Source organism: Haliotis rubra, unplaced genomic scaffold (assembly GCF_003918875.1).
Source record: "Haliotis rubra isolate DU_JTF1 unplaced genomic scaffold, ASM391887v1 Scf95, whole genome shotgun sequence".
NCBI classification, from domain to species: domain Eukaryota; kingdom Metazoa; phylum Mollusca; class Gastropoda; order Lepetellida; family Haliotidae; genus Haliotis; species Haliotis rubra.
This window is the reverse complement of record NW_025767690.1, coordinates 1379721-1404147: the sequence shown is the minus strand read 5'-3', so window position 1 is coordinate 1404147 and position 24427 is coordinate 1379721. Positions and strand designations below refer to the sequence as shown.

Below are 24427 nucleotides of genomic sequence, written 5' to 3'. Positions count from 1 at the left end.
ATATGTGGACTATTTGATATACAAGGGCGGAAAATGTCACATTGTTTCATACAAGTGGAGGTATGTCTTTGGAAACCTATAACTATTACTACTAATATGTACTGTTATATCTTTTGAGGTTTAAAGATTTGTATATATATTTTATTATTGAAAATATGTTTTTGGTTGATATGATCTAGGCTGCCCCAGGCATGCATAGAACTAACCCCTTTTTTTTTTTTTTAAAAAAAAAAAGTTAAATCCCATAATGTATCTATGATTATAAACCTTACTTTCATAAAGCAGAAATACATTTTAAACAATTTGATGAAACACACATCATCAACTCTGATAGCTATTTCAGTGCATCAAATCTTTGTATTCTTGTGTTATAAAGATATGATGGACAGGTAACACTATTTAAATGTGTTTTTCAAAATTCAAGTTTCCTCTGTATTTCTGAGAAGCAATGTGTAGATTGAGTACATAAATCAATGATTTGCCTAATACAGATGTATCCAAATTTCCCAACAGGTAACACTTCATCTGGCACCTCCAGCATCAAGCAATTTCGTTTCAGCCGTTTCAAAGCAGGAAACCGATGCTGACTGGATGATTCATCTGAAGAAAAGCCAAAACGGTTTACATTAAATTTACAAATGTATTTTTTGCATCTTGTAAATAAAAGAACACCCTTATTGTAAATGCGATTTACAAATGATTTTATAATTTAGTGCGTGACGGAGGTACTGTCTTCTGAGTTACCCTTTGCATTCGATTTTGGAAATTGCCCACCCGTAAAAACTGCGCTAGGTCTGATAATAAGGCTCTGCGACTTTGCTAAATAGGTGTCACTGGGCTTCGTGACTCGTTGCTAGTACTATCAACTATTCGTCTACCTGTGCTTTATTATTTCAGGAGCATTTTACTGTGGACTAGGCCAATTGCTGGAATTCGCGGACCTGAATGTTGATATTTAACGATTCTTTTTCACCTGATGCATGCACTAACCATGCTGTTACTATCCTGCTGCATGGCATGGTGCTTCAGGTATTGCAAAGGTATGCATGTATGTGATATTGTTTGGTTCGTATTGGAATCGGTTCATGTTTAGTTTTGTCGTTCAGCTAATGAAACTGTTTGCGTAGTATGAGTGAGGGGGTGGAGGAGGGAGAGAGGGAGCGAGCAAGGGAGTCCTACAACGAAAATCACTGTAAGAGACCAAAAGCAAGCAAATGATGTTTCGACGTTGTGACGAGGAGTACACGTTGCGACAGGGGATATTCGCGACGTCCTCAGTACGACTGTGACCTAATCAATAGACCCAGTGTTGAATATTATGTGTCATATGCGTACAAACCCACTTGCATATGTATTCAAACGCGTTTTAGGTAATGTTATCGATAACCATTCTTGTCGCAGTCAGAGCAGCAGCCAACAGCTGCGCCAGACAAAGTAGAACAAGAAGATATTGAGACCTTATATCTCATTACAATTGTATCAACCTACTGTATGGCATGTAGTCCTCGAAATAGATTTGAGTATCAGGATCAATAAAAATAATTCCTCGAGTATTGAGGAGTCTTCGACCGAAAAGTTCTGAAACGTAACTGATCATTGACATCATACACCATTTGCGGTGAGGTGAGGTGAGGTGAGGTGAGGTGAAATTGGGTTTAACTTCGTGCTTGAGAATATTTCGCTCATATGACGACGTGCATGCGTGTGTATGTGTATGTGAGGCTGCTTGTACTAGCCCAGACTGTAGCTGGTTTTATAGTGCTATCCCACTGAGATACCATGCCGCAGTGAAGCATGAATACCCCACTCAGACACATTATACTGACTCCGAGCCGACCAGTCCTTGTTGTACCCATTAATGCCGAGCGTTAGGCTGGGACCAACAAGTACCATATTTTAACGTCTTTTGGTATGACGCGGTCGGGGATCGAACCCGCGACCTTCCGCTCTCCGGGTGGACGCTCTAACCACTACACCACGGAGGCGGTCATACACCATTTGAGAGTGGAATGGTAGTGAATATTTCAAGCAACATCTGCTTTGGGATCAGTATATGAAACTATAACTGATCCATTCTGACAGTATAGAAATGTGTTGATAAACATTGAAAAACGCCTTTTGTGCACTCGTGTTTCTTGAAGGATCGCAAGTCTCAAGTGATAGTATTGTTCTGTTAAGTTTAAATTGTATCACATCAAACGTCAAGCATGTGCACGTGTCAGATTTTTTTTTAAACAAACCAAGTTCCTTATGATTGAACTATTAGCATTTGTTGGGCATTGGACCTTATATTTAATTAACAAATTTTATTATTATTGATATGGACATTTCTCCTCATTTGTGATTTATGTTTATATTATTGTTGCAATTGAACATAAAATGGTATATATCAATATACAAAAGAATACCAGCACTTCAATATTGTATAAACTAATTCCTTTCGGCATAACGAGAAAACTACCTGTCAGAATTATGATGAAATATAGTGGTAAGGGGTCAGTCAATGAAACTATATCCGATCGATTCTGACAGTATAGAAATAAGTGAGTGAGTGAGTGAGTGAGTGAGTGAGTGAGTGGGTGGGTGGGTGAGTGAGTGAGTGAGTGAGTGAGTGAGTGAGTGAGTGAGTGAGTGAGTGAGTGAGTGAGTGAGGAAGTCATTTTGTGTGAGTGAGAGAGTGAAACTGGTAATCGTTGTCATGCTCTTACCTAGCATGGCTCATTGGGGGAGGTACCGCCAGGCCGACAATCGGGTTAATGTGCTCATTTTTGCCCCTTCTAGCAAGTCGTCCTGGCGCAACATTTTACCTTTGCCAATTTAAAAAGGATTAGCGAAACAATGGAAGTGGTGGATTAAACCTGGGGAACATGTCAAAAAATAGTTTGGGAAAAGTTATTTACGCCTGGCAAGATGATTCGAATATTTCCAGTCTATATTTTCATCACTTCATAACACAAACATGTACATTTTTATACATTTTTTCGTTCATTTATTTATACAATTTATCATTCACAAGCACTTTTCATACATTTCATATACATTTTGGGCAATTTATATATATCGAATACATTAATTTTAAGCACGTTTCATACATTTATTAAATACATTCAGACATTCCATTCAATCCATCAGATTTCATACATTTATTTCATTCACATGACATACTTATATTCATTCAAAGTGCAAGCAAGCCGCAACTTCGTCCAAGAACTGTCGAATTGGAGTGGTACGGTTGGCTTGAAGTCTGTCCTTGAGAGTCAAGAACGGTGTGTCCAAATTAGGGTATTTCGTCTTCTTTGGAGGCCTCTTTGGTGAACTCGTTAATTAAACCATGAGCTAGAACTAACTCTTGCAAAGTATATTCAGTAAGTGGTGAACTCGTCATGAGCTGACACCACCCCCGTACTGTCAAAACAATGATAATTGGCGTTAATTACATCAAAGGACACCGGCAAGTCGGCCTGGCGCACCTACCCGCATGTCCATTTGGTTCAAATGTCGGCCTGGCGAGACTCCTCCGGCTCATTGCCCATCATTGTACTGGACAGTGTTGATGGACGCTTATAACAGGCATCATCGTGTTGTCAAAACTCGACTGACACCAGGCCGTGGTCACACAGCTGGAAATTATGCTGAATACGGCGATAATGTATTAAATAATCAGTGTTGGGAACGGCAAAGAATATGTTTTTGAAGGGAGGTGAGGAATCTAACATATATATTACCAACCGTTATAGTTTTGTTTGATGAATTCTGACTAAAGGGGACAGACTGCTCCCACCCACCGTATATACCCAACACTAGGGCTGCGCGATATAACCGCTTTACCGGTATTTACCGGTGCAGAAATGAAAACGATACGTATTGCGATACGCCGATCGAAAACCGATATTTTGACTTGCATTCGAAAACTTCGTAACATTCGGAAATCTTCGAATATTACCTTGGTTCATTTGTGCTAAAAAATATTTAATTTTTTTTGTCATGATTAAAAGCTGTTATTAAAGCTTAATCAAGCATATTGATTTTGTTCTATTTTTGCTTTATAAAACAAGCATTAAGTCGATTATAAGTAGGTTTTTGTTTAAAAATTCTTCTTGCAATATATCGCAATACATATTGCAATATATGCTTTCGCATCGCAATATATCGCAATATATGAATTCTCTGCAATACCCAAGCCCCAACCAACACACGGCAAATTGACGACAACGATGGGTGTTATGTTGTGAGTCTATTTCCAGTAGCCAATGATTTCTACAGAAACCTATTAATTGCCTACCAACAGTCACCAAATGACTTGCTAATTGATGGCAGTTATACACATTTTATGATGTGTTACAATATCATGATACACCAGACAAAAGTCTGGCTCTCGCCCTTCAATGGACATCTGTTACATACTAACAGCCACCTCAAGACGTAAATGTTGCCGAATCAATACTACAGGTATATATACATCTACGTTATATGTTTAGAATAGGCATTTTTAAACGTGTGTTATTTAGATGTCCTGATGGCAAGCGCCCTGTCAAAGGTAATCATGGAATGCATACAGGTGAACAATTTTGTTTAAATCTAATAACCTTTTATGAACGCATCATAACTGTCCAATTGAACACAATCTGATTGATCGTTTGTTTCTTTTCAGCCTCTTTCCAGCGATCAACGATTAACTGTTAGAAAGGCGCTGGAGAGTTGAAAGTCAATATCCATACAGTGGCTACAAATATCAGGTTTCAAAAACGTACATAATTCCTGAAAAGGGAAATATTGATAAGGTACAAGTTACAAAGGGAGAGATTTGCCCCAACTACGTGGATGTAAATCAACAACAGTGAAATAACTGAAAAATGGCCACCTTCCCTCCTGTCACAAAACTATCTGCTGCTGTGTTAGGTTTAACAGTTGGATTTTCGTTGGCGTCCATTTGTGTTGTGTTCTTTAAAATTGAACATTCCGACTTTCATTTCGTCTCGTCTATTGTGAACACTGTACATTCACAAGATGTTCATTCAAGGGAGATGCAGAATTTATCGAAGGACTTCCATGAAGAATTCCCGAAGTCTTTGGGACAATACTTGTCTGGAAATATCAAATTTGAGGACCTGCGTCTCCATAAAGGTTAGTGCCGATGGGGAGGGTGTGTGTGTGTGTGTGTGTGTGTGTTTAATACATACACAGGTTTATTTTAATATTGATGACATACATGCGACTGTAACAATCTTCAGCCATACCATCGTTTCAGGTGTGACGTCATTCTCATCTCACGGCACAGATTCGAATAACGTCATCGATGCTGAACAATGCCACACTGACACAGTGATGACGTAGAATAACATCACTGTCACTGGCTAATTTGCATATCACGGGATGGAACCTTTCCCTTATTTGTAAACAAACGCGATTGTTGTGAGATCAGACATACTGTCCTAATGTAAGCCTTTCGGTGAAGTCTGCATATTGTTTTGTGTAATAACATATATATATATATATATATATACAGCTGAATCTATGGCAGTGACGAGCATGACGTGATAGATATACATCAACAAGACCATATTGCCAGGGCTCCTTTGGGACTTTGATGCCAGCACAACCAACGCAAACAAAGAATGACTAGAAATAGTGCTTCACGTTTTAGGATATTTTCTCTGTGAAAGTTGCCATTTCTGTCACGAATGTTAATATAGATAAGGATTCTTAAAAATTAAACAGATGAAAAAACATCCGTGGTATCTAAAATTGACTGTATGAGAGTGAAAAGTCGTCACAAGGCTGCTGCCTGTTGCAGATGAACTATGCTGGAACTATTGAGACGTTTATTGGTTTGTTGTTTAACGCCGCACTCCGCAATATTCCAGCTATATGGCGGCGGTCTGTAATCAATCCAGTCAGACCAGACAATCCAGTGATCAACAGCATGAGCATTAATCTCAGCAACTGGGATACGATGGCATGTGTTAACCAAGCCAGCGAGTCAATAACCTTAGTTGCCTTTTACGACAACCATGGGTTGCTGAAGACCAATTCTAACCCGGATCTTCACGGGCATCTGGATAGGACAATGAAACAACACGGCACGAAGTTAGATTTTATATGATTTCTATGTACGTGATTATTTCTAATCTTAATGATAACAAACACATATACGGTTGTGAATGTATGTAAGACTGGATTTGTGTTACAGTATATTGCTGATACTGCCTTACTTACTGCTTTTAGATAGTTTCGTTTTGCATTGAGAGAAGTGGCTTTTTCTGAAAATAATCTACTTCGCTGGGGATTCATGAAATGTCAAATAGGCATGTTTTTTCCTCCAGGTAGCCGCATGTAGTAAATTATCTCACAAAAGTGGGCGCTATTTCTTTTCCGTAAAACCCAATTCACTCACTCACTCACACGATCTACCAACCAAACCAATCCAACCCACTGAACCATCCATCAACTCACTCACTGACTCGTCTTTGAGAAGGTGTAACGTATCAATCGACCAATATCACTATGTGAAATTGTTTATCGAAATAGCTCAAAGACATTTCGTTGAACAGCTAATTACGTGTGCCATGTCGGTGAAGTTGAAAGCCAAGTTGTATTTGATTAGATGGACGTAACTGGTTGGGTTTCCCCCTTTGGTACATTGTGTGAATCCCTTTTTTGATGTCCCTGGGAAGTGATGGCCCACACCACACTTAACCTCAACCACACCTCTTGTGGTTAAAACATTGCATTGTCAATCCACAATTTTATTTCTCACATCAGTTCACAGTGAGAAACCAATTTCAGCTATCCCCATTATAATCGTGTTGGAATAAACCTACATGCGGTGTAAAACCCAATTCACTCAATCACCTGACCTACCGACTGAATCAAACCGTTCCACTGAACCATCCACATCTCACTAATTCACTCGTCTTTCAATAGCTGCAACGTATCAATCTAGCATTATTGCTATTTGAAAGTGCTTATCGAAATAGTTTAAAGATGATTTTTGCTTTATTGGAACAGATAACGATGCCATATCCAAGGCTCTATATCAAAAGGAGAAAGTACTCTGCTGGATAATGACGTCACCAAAGAACCTGGATGTTAAAGCACGTGTCGTTCGTGACACGTGGACAAGGCGCTGCAACAAAGTCCTTTTCATGAGCTCTGTGACAGATCCAAAGTTCCCTACAATCGGATTAAACGTGTCGGAAGGCCGGAAGCATCTGACGGCCAAAACAATGCAAGCTTTCCGTTACATTTACGAAAACCACTTTGATGATGCTGACTGGTTCATGAAAGCTGACGATGACACTTATGTTATTTTAGAAAATCTCCGATACTTTCTGACGTCCCAAAACAAATCTGAACCTGTATTTTTTGGCCATCATTTCAAGACACTTGTCAAACAAGGGTACTACAGTGGCGGAGCGGGATATGTGCTGAGTAAGGAGGCGTTGAGGAGATATGGGGAGAAGGGACACGAACCCAAACTGTGCAGGCGTGATGGTGGTTCAGAAGATGTGGCGTTCGGCAGATGTATGGAAAACCTGGGAGTGAGGACAGCCAACACAGCAGACGCCCTCGGGAGGAGCAGATTCCATTGTTTTTGGCCAGAGTTCCATTTGGAGGGTAAATACCCACGGTGGTTTTATAGGTTCGATCCAAATGGTGCTGCTAAGAAGGTAAGTGAAACACAGTATGTTATATCTATCTGGATAGAATCTGTTTTTTTCATTAGAATAATCTTTTTTACTTTGTTACTATACCAAACCTGTTTGGCGGTTTGTCAGATGAATCATTTAGTCAGCATCAATGGTCCTGCTTTGAAGCGGCGGAAACGAAATTGCTTGATGCTGGAGGTGCCAGATGTAGCGTAACTTGCTTTGGATACATCTGTATTAGGCAAATCTGTGATTTATGTACTGAATTTATACAATGCTTACCAGAAATACAATGAAAATTGGAATAGTGGAAAATGCACTTCAATAGTGTTTCCTGTCCAGCATATCTTTATGTCGCAGGAACTACAAAGTCCATTCTAGCTGATGTATTTTATTGGGTGAATGAAACCTGTGGATCACAACAACATGGTATAGTTGCTGCCTGACATGGTGTGTGTACACAAATAATATAAATGTTAATCAATTACTAAATACTCAAAATATATTCTATGGAATTAATTGTATTTTGAACAATTAATTTTATCACTGGCAATTCCCCATAACATTGTTTAATATCATGTTGAATATACTTCATACCTGAGAAATAAATACCTTTTGCATACTTAAATACAACTATCATTCCAAATTCACAACATACCTGTTTAACAACATGTTAAAGTTGTTGCCTGACATGGTGTGTGCCTGGCCTCTGGCACATATAGTTTTTATAGAGAGCAGTCATGTGACCTGCCTCTGCAACATTTGCAGGGACTGCATGTGCCAAAGCCCAGGATGTTCCAGTCAGACCACAAGTAAGGTGGGCTGTTTACACCAACATCAGTGAGAGTGCTGGAAAGTATGGTGCAGTGTTAGTGACAAACAGATTTTAGCCTGTGACATTTATTACACAAGAATACAAAGATTTGATGCACTGAAAGAGCACAGTTGGATGATGTGTATTTCATCAAAGCTTTTAAAAAGTATCTCTGTTTTATGAAAGAAAGGTTCATAATCCTACAAATATCATGGGGTTTGATATATAGAAAGAATGGGGTTAATTCTATGCATGCCTCGGGCAGCCTAGATCATATCAAGCAAAACGTATTTTCAATGATAAAAAATTAACAAATCTTTAAACCTCAAAAGATATAACAATACATATTAGTAGTAATAGTTTTAGATTTCTAAAGACATACCTCCACTTGTATGCAACAATGTGACTTTTTCCACACTTGTATATCAAATGGTCCATAATAGAAGTAAACATATATCCACCCTCTTTATGACAATCGGTTTAAAGTTGATGTCATAACGAGTTTTATCTACGACTCAAATAGCTAGAATTTTGTTAATTCTAGACTGTTAGGTATAGAAGGAAAGTCGACATGTAAGTATTTATTGGCTTAGTGTAACGAGCTCACATTATCATTATATATTTTAGGGTGTAGACAGCATCTCCGACTACGCTATATCCTTCCACTACGTGAAACCACAGAAGATGTACGATCTGGAGTTTTACATCTACCACTTACGACCGTATGGCATTGTGTCCGGCACTCAGGAGCTCAACAGAATAGAGAAGGTGAAACCCGGAACTCAGGAGATCAACACATAAGTGAAGTGACACAGAGAACGGCCATTCGACTTATGTCTTGTTCGACTGGAATGCTCCATCAAGTAATTTGGTGTTGTTCGTATGTCTCCAATTGCATGAAACAATATTATACTACTAATCGTGTATAAAGTTTTTATGGTGATATAACAAATCGATATGATTACGTTAAGGCACTATGGCACTATTATACTGACATAGGGAAGCATGTTCCACATGTTACATGTGTCACGCATGGCGGAACAAAGAAATTCAACGTGTTTCCGATATTGTTTACTACGTGTCACAAAGAACGGCCCCTCTGTATTTGAGTAATCAACACTGTCTGACAGCTGTAACTTCTTCCATTGTTCTTCTATTAAACTACTTACTTGTTCACACTGTGATATCGATCTCCGCAAGACAGGTTTTAGTTATTGTTGAGCAGTTCGGGATTTCCATCCACATCACTTTAAAGAAGGATAAGAATACATGGATGAACAGCTTCCTTATAACAACAGGAATGACGTTTCGGCATAGGTTCTATATATTCTTATCTTTTCTTTGTACTTCAACTTTTAAATGCCTATCAAAGAGGTAGATGCAGTGTTTAACACGATTATAGTGAAATCAAACTCGCTCACTCATCAACATCACTGACTGAGTTTAGTTTTACGCCGCTTTTAGCAATATTCCAGCAATATCACGGCGGGGAACACCAGAAATGGGTTTCACACATTATGCCCATGTGGCGAATCGAACCCGGGTCTTCGGCGTGACGAGCCAACGCTTTAACCACTAGGCTACCCCACCGCCCCTCATCAACATGTTGAGTGATGAGTGTAGATGTAACAGTTTAAGAGAGGCTCATACAGTACCATTACAAGCACATCAACTTGTTTTTCTGGTATATCTTAGTCCTCTGTGCGAGGAGAGTAAACGAGTGAAATTATTGTCTTCATCATCGGTAAAACTGCATGCATCATGTTCATCTATATAAAGATAGTTCTCGATTCTGCCGATTGAGTTGTTTTGTCTCTGTATTTCTGTGTAACGCCATAACAAGTCAGCTGTTCACCTCAAGACAAAAACAAATAAGCATGGAACGTTTGACACACTTGAAAATACGCACTTGTCAATTATCAGTTATTCCTCTCCTCGCCCTTGGCGAGATCATTACGGTTATAGCCAGACTGTGATAAAAAATTACTTACGCTCTTTCGTACATGCATTACTGTCTCTGTTCTAATGGATAGATCATCTACCCGCACTGTGAAAGGTCGGTGCTTCGATTCCCGAGCCACGCCACACCAATCCATGTTAAAAGATGCTACTTGTTGTTACTCTGCCTGGAGTTGGTCATTCGGGGGATGAATCAGTTGTCTTTGACTGGGGTGTCCATGTTAAACTGTGGCCACACATAGGATGTCAGTGGGCATGCTATTAAAACATTTCAAACGCAGTCCCATTTCTCCTCACCTCAAACGTTGAAAATACATAGATTTATGTGTTAAAACACCCCAATATTTTCAAATATTCCATAGTGTTCCAATTGTTTTTTCAATTATACCATCATAGTGTATTGTATTGTATCACAATGAATTGTCTACAATTATTATGTTCAAAATTATTATGTACGTGTTATACTGTTCTATAGTACTTCAAAGTAATGAAGCATACAACTTTATAAAAAGAAATCGTCTTTATTGCATCGAGCGACGATTTGGTATAGATTCTTACATCGCTATCAAGCTAAAAGTGACTACAACCAAGTAGTTAGAATGATACGTGTATAGTATGTTGTGAGAAACTTCCGATTAACATTAAGAACAGTATGTAATTGAACAATAAGTGGCACATAATTGGATGAGGCCAGATGGGGAAGTAAGAACACCAAAAATAACGGGTGCTACAACAATATTAAGTACAAATTAAAACATGGGCTATATGAATATTACACACAATTTAAAACTCTTGCTATAAGCCAAAAAAAAAGCAAAAGCAAATGATTAGTTACACACACACACACGTACACACACAGACACACACACAGAGAGAGAGACACACGTACACACACAGACACACACACACACACACACACAGACACACAAACACACACGGAGCATTTCACCATGTACGTACCTTGTTACCACACATTAGTACATTTTCATGCGAACGTAGGTAAATGTATAACGTCAGTGCTAAAGAATACCCATCTTGGACTATCGTTAGAAACAAATTTCATTTGGTGTAAAGAGCAACATGACAGTGGACAATGATCATGAGCATGAGGACATTGATCCACTCGCGGTGATCTATCATACATACCTTTACCATATCGGCCAATACATTCCACTCAAACAGTTTCATTGGTTCAACGACACAACTAAATATGTACCGGGTCTCCTTCAAGGATATACAATAAGAAGAACAATAGGAGGAACACAGTGTTTCGGAGTATATCCTTACTCCTTCAAGGATATACAATAAGGTAAAATAGGAGGAACACAGTGTTTCGGAGTATATCCTTACTCCTTCAAGGATATACAATAGGAGGAACAATAGGAGGAGCACAGCGTTTCGGAATATATCCTTACTCCTTCAAGGATATACAATAAGAAGAACAATAGGAGGAACACAGCGTTTGGGAGTATATCCTTACTCCTTCAAGGATATACAATAAGAAGAACAATAGGAGGAACACAGTGTTTCGGAGTATATCCTTACTCCTTCAAGGATATACAATAGGAGGAACAATTGGAGGAACACAGTGTTTCGGAGTATATCCTTACTCCTTCAAGATATACAATAAGAAGAACAATAGGAGGAACACAGTGTTTCGGAGTATATCCTTACTCCTTCAAGGATATACAATAGGAGAACACAGAGTTTCGGAGTATATCCTTACTCCTTCAAGGATATACAAGAAGAAGAACAATAGGAGGAACACAGCGTTTCGGAGTATATCCTTACTCCTTCAAGGATATACAATAGGAGGAACAATAGGAGGAACACAGCGTTTCGGAGTATATCCTTACTCCTTCCAGGATATACAATAGGAGGAACACAGCGTTTCGGAGTATATCCTTACTCCTTCAAGGAACAACAATAGAAGAACACAGCGTTTCGGAGTATACCCTTACTCCTTCAAGGATATACAATAAGAGGAACAATAGGAGGAACACAGTGTTTCGGAGTATATCCTTACTCCTTCAAGGATATACAATAGGAGGAACACAGCGTTTCGGAGTATATCCTTACTCCTTCAAGGATATACAATAAGAGGAACAATAGGAGGAGCACAGCGTTTCAATGTATATCCTTACTCATTCAAGGATATACAATAAGAAGAACAATAGGAGGAACACAGCGTTTCGGAGTATATCCTTACTCCTTCAAGGATATACAATAGGAAGAACAATAGGAGGAACACACCGTTTCGGAGTATATCCTTACTCCTTCAAGGATATACAATAGGAGGAACAATAGGAGGAACACAGTGTTTCGGAGTATATCCTTACTTCTTCCAGGATATACAATAGGAGGAACAATAGGAGGAACACACCGTTTCGGAGTATATCCTTACTCCTTCAAGGATATACAATAGGAGGAACACAGCGTTTCGGAGTATATCCTTACTCCTTCAAGGAACAACAATAGGAGGAACACAGCGTTTCGGAGTATACCCTTACTCCTTCAAGGATATACAATAAGAGGAACAATAGGAGGAACACAGTGTTTCGGAGTATATCCTTACTCCTTCAAGGATATACAATAGGAGGAACACAGCGTTTCGGAGTATATCCTTACTCCTTCAAGAATATACAATAGGAGAAACACAGCGTTTCGGAGTATATAATTGGAAGAGGCCAGTAAGGGACTAAAAACAACAAATAGCACTAGTGATGAAGCCAATAAACAGGGGGATTAAGTAGTAACAACAAATAGACAGGGTGCTATTGATGGTCTATAGTTTGATTAGTTCTGCATAGGCTGATGGGATGTAGTATCCTTGGTAACGGTTGATCAAAGGTTTGTGGCGGCGGATTTCGATGGCTTCCAACAGTTTTCTTTTTGTAAAGTCCTGATTATTGGTTGATAGGACTTCGAATTCGTCAAACTGGATTTGATGGGTAGGGAACTTTTGCTGGTGATCTGAGAGGGCTGATTTGCTGTCTGCCTTAGCTGTAGAGGTTTTGTGTTCTTTTATGATGGGTGTCAACGGGACGGGAGGTTTCACCTATATAAGAATCACCACATTCACAGTAAATCTTGTAAATCACTCCTTTGGGGGGTTGCTTAGTGGAGGGGTGGATTACGCCCATTAGTCTGGAGAATGGTCCTGAGGGTTGGAGAGCCAGAGAAGATGCTGTCGATACCTGCTTGGTGCTTGAGAAGTCTGCTGATTTGGTGGGAGGTCTTGCCAATATAAGGAAGGGTAATCCTAATGGTGGCGGCTTCATGCTTCGTCAATTAGGGTTTGGCCTGGAGCGTGATGGAGATGGTCCTCTTGACTAGGTTGGTGGGATACTGGCTGAGGTTGGTGAAGATACGTTGTAGGTGATTAAGCTCATGCTGAAAGTCATCGCAAATCTACCTGGCGCGCCTTGTCAGGGTTGAGATGACACCAGACTTGGTTGTTTTGTTGGATTTTTTTTGGGGGTTGGTTTAGAGTTGAAATGAATGTTCTGGTCGGAATGGGTGGGTTTTCTGTTGACCGCGGTTTGGATCTTGTTGCAGGGGTCTCTGGAAATAAGGACATCTAAGAAGGGGAGTTTGTTGTCGTTCTCTGTCTCCATGGTGAACTTGATCCTGGAATGTTGGGTGTTGAGGTGCTGGAGTAGTGAGGTGGGATCTTGGTCTTTTCTGAGGACGACAAAGATGTCACCCACCTTCCTATACCAGCACACAGGTTGGATGGGAGAGGAGGCCAGGGCTTCTTCTTCAAAATGGGTCATGTAGATTTCAGTAAGAATGGGGGAAAGAGGGGACCCCATGGGACCCCTGCAACAAGATCCAAACCACGGTCTACAGAAAACCCACCCATTCCGACCAGTACATTCATTTCAGCTCTAACCACCCCCCTAAAACCAAGTTAAGTCACGTTAAAAACATATTTACAAACTTTAAGATGGACACGTCCGATGATGATAACATTTTAAACCCCCAAACTTCTGCGCCACAGAGAAGAATTCATTTAACAAGGTCATCAAACAATTTCAATTGGCAGTCTATTGGAATATCAAGTTGACGAATGCTTTTGATTGCTCTATCGAACGGACCATTACCAGTGAAAAGTACACCAAGATTCAGATATTCATTTGAAATATCAACAGATGTACCACTTAACGTAAAGTTGCATTTCGTCTTACAATATCCTTTTGAAAATATAACAACCTCTGTTTTTTCCTTTTTCTAAAGCCACACTTAATTTCCATTCTTAACAATAATGGTCAAATACATTCAAAGATTTTTGCAGTCCATCACTTGTTTCAGCTAATATGACAGTATCGTCAGCGTAAAGTACTACCGTAAAGTAATATCAACAATTTCATAAAGATACCAAGCTGGTCCTCAATAAGCCTATTTACATGTCCGAGGCCAGGTACATCATGTTCATAAAGGAAACACTCAAGATCATTTATATACAAAGCAAAGAGGAAGGAGATAGATTTTCACCCTGTCTAATCCCAATCTTACAAGGGAAGGCATTGGTTACTACATCAGGTACATGGTCCCTGCCTGGCGCTCGGCATTAATGGGTACAACAAGGACTGGTCGGCTCGGAGTCAGTATAATGTGTCTGAGTGGGGTATTCATGCTTCACTGCGGCATGGTATCTCAGTGGGTTAGCACTATAAAACCAGCTTCAGTCTGGGCTAGTACAAGCAGCTGCACATACACATACACACGCATGCACGTCGTCATATGAGCGGAATATTCTTAAGCACGACGTTAAACCCAATTTCACCTCACATCATGTACAACTCTAGATTGTATACCTCATTACATATTCTTTATGATGCAGAAATATTTTCCATCGATATTACTCTGAATTAATTTATACCAAAGGCCGCTTCAGTATAAAAAAAAGCTGTACTTGAAATCAACGAAAACACAACGAAGTCAATTAATCATTTCCGAACGTTAATTTGATCCATCGAGAAATATTTACTTCTAAAGCCGGTGTGTTACTTACTTATTAAATGAATTTTGTATGAATACTTTTGCATTCGTGCACTTAAAATGGAGTTGAAAAGCTTTCATAAACAACTCATTAAAGAAATTCCCATATAGTTACATGGTTCAGCAGGGTCTCCTTTGTTTTTATAAATTGGCTTTATGTAACCAACTAGCCAAGCTTCAGGCATTACACCATTGTTGAAAACAGAATTGAAATTTTAAAGCTTTATATAAACTGAACGCCAAAAGAAATGTTACACCTCTTCATATGTAAATATTTTCCCAACGATTTCAAGTTAGAGAACCGATTTGTGTGTGTCATACAGATTCTTCATTTCATGAGAAGAGTAACTGATGATGTTTTTGTATAAGTCACTTATGACTGTGCAAAACCCATGTGAGTCAGAGTGGTATCCATTGTTCCGTTTTCGATCAATCACAAAAAACAAAAGACACATTGAAAAAGCAAGATTTTAATTAAATACTCTCTTTGATTAGTATCTGGTATGACCCCCGTTGCCATTCTAACATGCCTGAACTCGCCGCCTCACAGAATACGTCAAACGTCGGATGAAAGCAGCTGGAATCTGCCTCCACTCAACCATCAGAGCAGCAATAATGTGTTGACGTGTATGTGGCTGCTGCTGACGTAACCGGATCCGACGATCGATGTAATCCCAGAGGTGTTCAATAGGGTTCATGTCCGGCGATCTGGCAGGCCAAGGCAAAATCTGCATGTTGTTGGCGTTGAGAAACTATAACGTCTGTCTGGCTAGAGGACGAGCATTGTCCTGTTGGAAGAGGGTGTTAGGATTCTGCTGGAGGAATGGGAGGACCTCTGGCTGTAGGAACCTGTTGATGTACCTCTGTGCGGTGAGGTTGCCGTCGATCACAACAAGGTTGGATTTCGTGTCGCCGCGTGTACCGCCCCAAACCATAACGCTGCCTCCTCCAAAGGGTATGACTTCCTGTACACAGCAGCGTGCCTCTCTTTCACCCCGGCGACGATAGACCCGTATTCTCCCGTCCGCCCTGTGCAGCTGGAACCGGCTTTCGTCAGAAGAAAGCACCCTCTGCCAATTTTGGTTCTGCCAACGTCTGACATTTCTGGCCCAAGCAACCCTGTTTTGTCGATGTTGGCGTGTCAGCTGTACTGCTTGCATCGGCCGGTGTGGCCTCAGTCCGTGTTGTTGGAGTCTTCTTCTCACTGTTTGGGGACTTATTCGGCGTCCAAGAGCTGTACTAGCAGACGCAGTGGCTGTTTGAAACCTGTTCCGTAGGTGGAGTTGACGGAGGTAGCGGTCTTCATTAGGGGTTGTAACTGGTGGCTTCCCGCGTCTGGGTCTGTGTCTAGTTGTGCCAGTATTCTGGAATCTCTGACGCAGCCTTAGAATGGTGAGGCGATGACACCCGAATGCAGCAGCCACTTCCCGATCAGTCGACCCAGTCTGCAGCATTCCAATGGCCCTCTCCCGCTCTTCTGCTGTTAATCTCGGCATTGTAGTGAATGTATGGTGTGAAATGATATATCTAGGGGCCTTATATACCCGTTTCCAACAGTTTTCACGTGCATTTCATGCAAGGTGAAGTTACAATGGGTACGTTTTGGCGTTATGCTTCTTTATACAAGGACAGAAACAGGCAAAATTTTACAGTATCTAAGGGAAAAAAATTACTCTTTTCCCGTTTGACGACTCTTCCTGAAACAGTCGAAAGTCATGATGATCCAAAAATTAAACCTCAAGTTGTTGGAATGTGTTTTAAAGAGACAAAAATCCAATTTCAGCATTGGGTCCCTTACGGTAAACAACCATTCTTTCATATCCAAAACCCAACTTTATCACTCTTTGTGAGTGTGCATGCATTATCATCATAAACAATATCTTTTGGATCCATTTTTAACTGTTTTTTTACACTTTTGATTTGAATTTTTACATGATTGAAAATAGGACAATGGACCCCACCTAAACAAACATGTCGATATCCTAATTATCAAATAATTCCTCAGTCTGATGTTTTGACTCAATAGAGTTACATGATTGGTTGTTAAAACATACCAAACCAAAGTCTTCTATCCATATAACATTTTAGGATATTCTAATGTTAAGAGGTGTAACATTTCTTCTGGCACTCAGTTTATATACAGGCATTACACGATGTATAAGTCTATGATAATGATTAGTAATTGATATCAAAACACTCCAAATACTTCCTGTAGTCAACACTAAAGGCAGCATCTCTCGTAAGAAATGCTAAAGTTTGCTCAGCACTACTAAATTGGTTGAAGTAATTGGTATATTGCGATAAAAAAAGTAAGACGCACATGTGCGTCACTCGCTGAAAAATATGTGCTTTCTTTTGGCGCACATATGCGGCTCTCGCTGTGAGGAGCTGATTAATTTGTCGCACATATGCGGTTCTCGGCCTTAAGGAGACAAGAGTCAGATTATGTATATTTGATCAACGTTTTCATCATGAGGTTCTGCATTATCTTTTCATAATGATACATACACGATGAGAGTTTGTTTACATTTCAGCAAAGAATGGGGTCATATGCATGGGCTAATTCTATGCATGCCTGGAGCAGCCTAGATCATGTCAGCCAAAAATATATTTTCAACTATAAAAACAGATCAAATCTTAAACCGTACATATTAAGAAGTAGCAGTTTTAGATTTTCAATGACATAACATTTACACTACTCATATAAAGTACTGTTACGTTTTCTGTTCTTGTATATCCACTGGTCCACAATAAAGGTAAATATAGACCCACCCTGTTTGTGACAATCTGGTATAATGTTAATGTCATAATGAGTTCTTACGACGAACCAAAAGCCTAGAATTATGAATAAGTCGAGACTGTTAGGTATAAAATGAAGGTCGATATCTAAGTATTATTGGCTAAATCTAAAGATCTCACAAATAATTATGTATTTCTGGGTACAGACAATATTTCTGTCTACGCCATATCCTTTCACTACGTGCCCCCACAGACGATGTACGATCTGGAGTTTTACATCTACCACTTACGACTGTATGGCATTGTGTACGGCACCCAGGAGCTCAATAGAAAAGAGAAGATTAAAAAAACCATATCAAATATTTGCTTTTAATCGTGTTTCCAAATGAATTAAACGGTGTACTAGGGAAGGATCGGACCGACCGAAGGTGTACTTTAGATATAATTTTAATATTTGGTATTTACTGTTGAAAGCAACTGGGATGCGACTGGTTGCACGTAATGCACGTGCTTTGCCTGCTCTACTCGTGTCGTGCACATGCGCTACCCGCAATACCCGTCATGTGAGGATCACTTGGTTCATACTGACAAACAATCTCATTCTTTACAGCGATCCTTCGTAGCCTAGTGGGTAAAACCGCCAAGATAGTAAAGGAATGGGTGCAAGCTCGAAACTAGGCATCGGCACAATATATTGGATGTTTTCAATAATGCGATATTTTACGATCGTATTCAGTAATAGTAAGATAAAGTTATATCAATCTTCAAAACAAGTAAAATAATTCAAAGTTAAAGGGCTATTCGTCAGAAAATCCCCGGGCTGCGAACAATTGACAGACATACAAACAGACAGTTTTATTCAATATATACAATCATTTGTCATTGAATAGTTTAAGCGCACATAAAAGATGCAATCAACGAATGTAGGATTTCCTGATTATGCTGACACATTTCAAGAAGTTACAGAATGATACAATCATATTATATTTCAATATTAACAAAATTTTATTGGTTGTCAAAACATTCGACAAAAGGGGAAATAAACTTATTTCTTGGTTCATTATTCAACTTACAGAAAAAAAATATGTGGATTTCATCTTCAGCAGATATTAAATTATTATTACTCCTGCAGAAAATGCAAACTCTTTCTTCCATGGGTATAGCAGTATATCTTCCAGTTTCGATAGCTAATCCAAAGTTACCACATCTAAATTTGGCTAACAGAGATTTAAAGTATGGTGAAATAGGTAATGTTTAGTAAGTTTCTACTTTTAGCAATGACTTATAATGTTTATAGGTACAGGAATCGGAGAGACTTTCAACAGAGCTATGCCATGCCTGTTTAAGATAATCTGACAGACGAAGCTTAAATCTTTGCATGTATATCTTACTATTACCAACATCCCAATTTAAATAAAATATTTTTTATATAGGTAGTCCAGGTTTTCCTTCCAGAGTCATCAAGAAATTTCAACATATAATAACACTGAACAGGGAGCCTATGTGTTTCCAGTTGGATTTTCCTTCAGCCATTCCATATTAATCTTGTTTTCTTGATATGAACCTTTAACCCAGAGAACCGAGCAAAGAATTCAGTACCTGCAGGGTGGCAAAGAAACATCTCAAGAACTATGGTCACAGATCATTCAGCTATGCTGCTCCTTCACTGTGGAACAGTCTTCCCATAACCATCAAAACAGCAAAATCTCTTGACTTATTCAAATCTTCATTGCAGACCCATCTTTTCAGGAAATATTACGAATGACTTTTACAATTGCTGCAGTTTTTTTTTAGCTGTACACAAGGGGCGCCATGAGCATACACTAGTGTGTGGAAACGGCGCCATACAAGTGGACATTATTATTATTATTATTATTATCTTTCTGAACCGTCCAGAACACAAGTAGTATCTTCTGCAAATTAATCACATTGCGATATCGATCTTTTCAAGACGGGTTTTAAGTACTCACGGAAATAGAAAAAACATGATTTTTTGCGTTTATTTGGTTATTACTTCATTGAAATGTTAAAATAACTATGCTTGTCCCAACTAAAGCTTTTAATTTGGTCCTCTAGTCATCATCCAAAATACTATTTTACAGGTAAAAAATCATCATTCAAAATACTATTTTACAGGTAAAACTAACACAAATGTTCATATTATAAACAAAACATATTATAACTTACGTCATAATCAACAATGGTTGGCAACAACTACCTGCAGCACTGTTTAGACGGGAAGATGCATTTGCACTTGCGTTGCCATCGCAACTGAGCAATTGAGAATCAAAGCCATGATTGAACTCGTAAAAATAGTTAACTTTCAGAGTACAGGCATGAAAAAGCACCGAGAAAATCCCTAAATCAATCATTGTGTATATCAGTAAAGGAAAAAGGAACAAGAAATAAAGGATAAATGGTATATGAGATTTTTCATAAAATATATTATGGACGCGAACCTTTGGAGAGCACATCTCATTTGCATACTATAGTTTGCATTAGAAACGTACATTTTGACTTTGATGAAATTTCAAGGGGTGAAAATAACACGATTTGCTTTAGTGTAAACTCATCTATTTCGGATGATTTTACAAAAAGTGTTCAAAACAAAACTAAGTCATAGAATATTTAACAATCAAACATTAGTTGTGTTCAAAACTACGAAATAAACGCCAAAATAATTTTATTTGTATTTCCGTGAGTATTTTATTGTTAGTAGTTATTGTTGAACAGTTGGGGATTTCCATACACATCACTTCAAGAACGATAAGAACACATGGATGAAGAACTTCGATATAACAACAGGAATGACGTTTCGGCATAGGTTCTATATATTCATATCCTTCCTTTGTACTCCAAATTCTAAATGCCTCTCAGAGAAGTTATACACGTGCTATAACACGATTCCAGTTAAATCAAACTCACTAACTCACCTCTCTTTAAAGATCCAGTATTGGATAATGAGTGTAGGTGTAAGAGAGGTTTCTATAGTATCATTGCAAGCACATCAACCTGTTTCTCTGGTATGCCTTAGTCCTCTGTTAGAGAAAGAGAGTAACAGAACGATATTATTGTCTTCATCATCAGTTACAACGCAGGCTCTTGTATATAATCTGATTCTCGATTCTACCAATTGAGTTGGATTATCTCTACATAAAAGTGTGATATCATATCAAGTCAACCCTTCACCTGAAAACAAAACCTAATAAGCGCTTGTCATTACCAGCTCGTTTTCCTCTCCTCGCTCTTTGCGATACATCGTGTAACATCGATACAAGGTTACATCGTGATTGTGATAAACTTACTTACACTCTTTCCTTCTTGGACTGGGCAGTGGGGAAGCCTAGTGGTCTAAGCGTTTGCTCGTCTCGCCAAAAGCACGGGTTCGATTTCCCACATGGGTACCATGTGTGAAGCCCATTTCTGGTGTTCCTCGCCGTGATATTGATGGAATATTGCTAAAAGCGGTGTAAAACCATACTTACTCACTCACTCCTTCTTGCACTAATGTCCTATGGTCAAATGGATGGAGACCCGTCTGTCTGTTTCGGTTATTTTTGCCATTTGAAGCTAAATATATTTATCAGCAAATGTTAAGTCAGTTTGCTGTTTGCGCAACAATCAGTATATCAAGGTACCCTATACCATGTCGAATCTGGATCATCCATGTTTATTCCTTAAACGTAAACATTTGTCATGGATGAATAAGTATTCCTATGCTCTTAATTAGTCATCACGTCATCAATACCCTGTTAAAATGCACTCGTTTTGTTTCTTGATGTTTAACAATTTAATATTTCAGCTATACTGCAACGGTCTGTAAATAATCGAGTCTGGCCCCGTGAATCCAGTGATCTACAGCATTGAGATCGATCTACATAACTTGGATACGATGACATGTGTCAACCAAATCAGCAAGCCTGACCACTCGTTCCTGTTACAACAAACATATGTGTATATTTGCAAGCGTCTGTATAATACATTCATTAGTGTACCTGGCATGTGAACATGTGTAAACATTTCACCAGGAGCAAATCTGAATCATGTCTGGAGCAGATGCAAATGTAAATTTGCTCAAGTGCAAATATGGACTGTATGTATATTATAAGTTGTTCACTGGTCACGAGGGGGGCATGGGTTCCTCGAAGGGAACATAAACAAACATCGAGGGTATATCAACCCATGGGCCCCTAGGGACCAGTGAACAACGTATTTATCTTACCGAACACCTTAATGTTAATTTTAAATTGTTTGAAGCACGGGTACAAATCTTTTTGTAGCCATCGCTAGATTTTGCTGACCAAAAAAATATTTAGAGTTATCTCCCTTCCATCGATTTGCATTCGCAAAACATCGGTAATTTCCGTACATCATACGTGATTCAATGTTATTCGAGATAAAGAATTATTACCACGAAGTACCAAATGAGTTGCCATTGACAGCGGGGTACATTGAAATGTTACTCGCTTGTAAGCGGGGTACATTGAAAATAATAGAAGAGCGCTCAGCCAATCAGAAAGCGACATTTATGTGTGAGGTAAGATAAGGTGTGTTGTTCATGTTTATGCCAAAGCCAAGATAAACGTCGAACATATTAACAGCACTTCTGTATTCTGAACATGACGCTGTTGCACATACAGAATTTCCAACATTTATACGGATATTTAGAGCTAGGAAGACAGTGTTTACTCTCGGTTCCAAGGGATTGAAATCTGGTGATTGCCCAAAGGCCAAGAAAAGCCGAACTGGGCCACCGCGTACTACTAAACATGGCTTGCAGAATATTAAAACGATATTTTGGTAGGTGTACTTCAAGCATTCGTGATCAATTCAATGTTTATTTCGTACTGAAGAGGCCACAGGCCTTTAATACATATACATATATAATGGGGAATTACATAAATAAATATATTTACATTACAGTGATAAAACTTTTATTCTATACAACATTGCAATGTTGATGAACATGGCAAGACTTTGTAATATATTTTGATTTTTACTGCTTATAAGGGTAGAGAATTTTATGATGCTTGGATGGATATAGTAATATCTTTTAATGTATTTACAACGTATTGAATTATATGATGGACAGATGAGGAGAAAGTGATATTCATCTTCAATTTCATTTAAACGACAACGTGTACATATTCTCTCTTCTCTTTTAACATTTTTATATCTGCCGCTTTCAATCAATAAATCGTGGGATGAACATCGGAATCTTGCTAGTGATCGCCTAAATTTCTTTATATTAACACATGATAAGTATACTTCATTGAATAAATCTTTTTTAAATTTTGAATAGTAAAAACATTTACTTGACAAAGATATTTTCTCACACCATGTTTGAAGATATATGTCTTTAAGTCTTATGGTTAACGACTGAATGAATGACGTATGTGATTCTACATATTGTGCATTCCAAACGTTTCCGAAGCCAATAGAGAATAAGAAGTTCTTAACATGAGATGTCCAATTTCTTTGTCCATTTTCATCATACAATAACATCATATTATAACATTTTTTCGGTAACCGATATGAAGGCATATTTAACAGTTTTAACCAATATTTGACAACTTTTATGCTTGTAAACAAGTGCATTGGATATCTGCCACATTCACCGTAAACTACTGCATTAACTGTATTCAATTTAACACCAAGATATTTCTTGCATGCATACAAGTGTATTCTTTCTATTTGATGAAAGTCTGCCAATCCCCAGATTTCTGCTCCGTACGTCAAAATTGGGTTTATCTTTGCATCAAAAATCTTTAAAAAGGTTTTGTAACTAATATCTCCAAGTGTATTTACTGTCTTCATAATACCAATAAGTGCCTTTTGCGCTTGGAGCGAAGCATATTTGACATGCATGTTCCAAGACAAACCATTGGTAAAATACAATCCCAAATATTTATAATAGCTAACACAGTCTAGATGTATACCATTAAACAACCACTTTTCTTTTTTAGAAAGTTTACCTCCCTTTTTAAAGACTATGATTTTTGTTTTCTTCACAAATGTATAGTTTCCCCATTTTGAATCGAAAGGAATGTTCAACAATAAAATATACCTGACTACATATCGTATACTAAGAAATCGCTGTATGGTCGAGATAAAGCCTGAGCGATGTGATTTGTTAATATTGATCATATTATGGTTTGTAAATGTGATAATACGTCTTTTTGCTAATAGATTTGGTCTTATTTCCTTTTTCGAGGGGCAGATCATTTCCTCTGTGTACATGTACATTTTTCCTTCATAAATA

At 38.6% G+C, this 24427-nt stretch overlaps 2 protein-coding genes across 2 annotated transcripts; one reads left to right on the top strand and one right to left on the bottom strand.

Annotated features, from left to right (window-relative positions):
- The first annotated feature begins 4853 nt into the window (after positions 1-4853).
- Positions 4854-9283, top strand: LOC124264916 (glycoprotein-N-acetylgalactosamine 3-beta-galactosyltransferase 1-like). Its single transcript, XM_046699696.1, has 3 exons — positions 4854-5124; positions 7009-7670; positions 9091-9283. The coding sequence occupies exons 1-3, from the start codon at positions 4854-4856 to the stop codon at positions 9262-9264; spliced, it is 1107 nt and encodes a 368-aa protein (XP_046555652.1). The 3' UTR covers positions 9265-9283.
- Positions 9284-13850: 4567 nt separating this feature from the next.
- On the bottom strand, positions 13851-14237 carry LOC124264915. The gene has a single exon (XM_046699695.1). The coding sequence runs from the start codon at positions 14235-14237 to the stop codon at positions 13851-13853; it is 387 nt and encodes a 128-aa protein (XP_046555651.1).
- Between the last annotated feature and the right edge of the window lie 10190 nt (positions 14238-24427).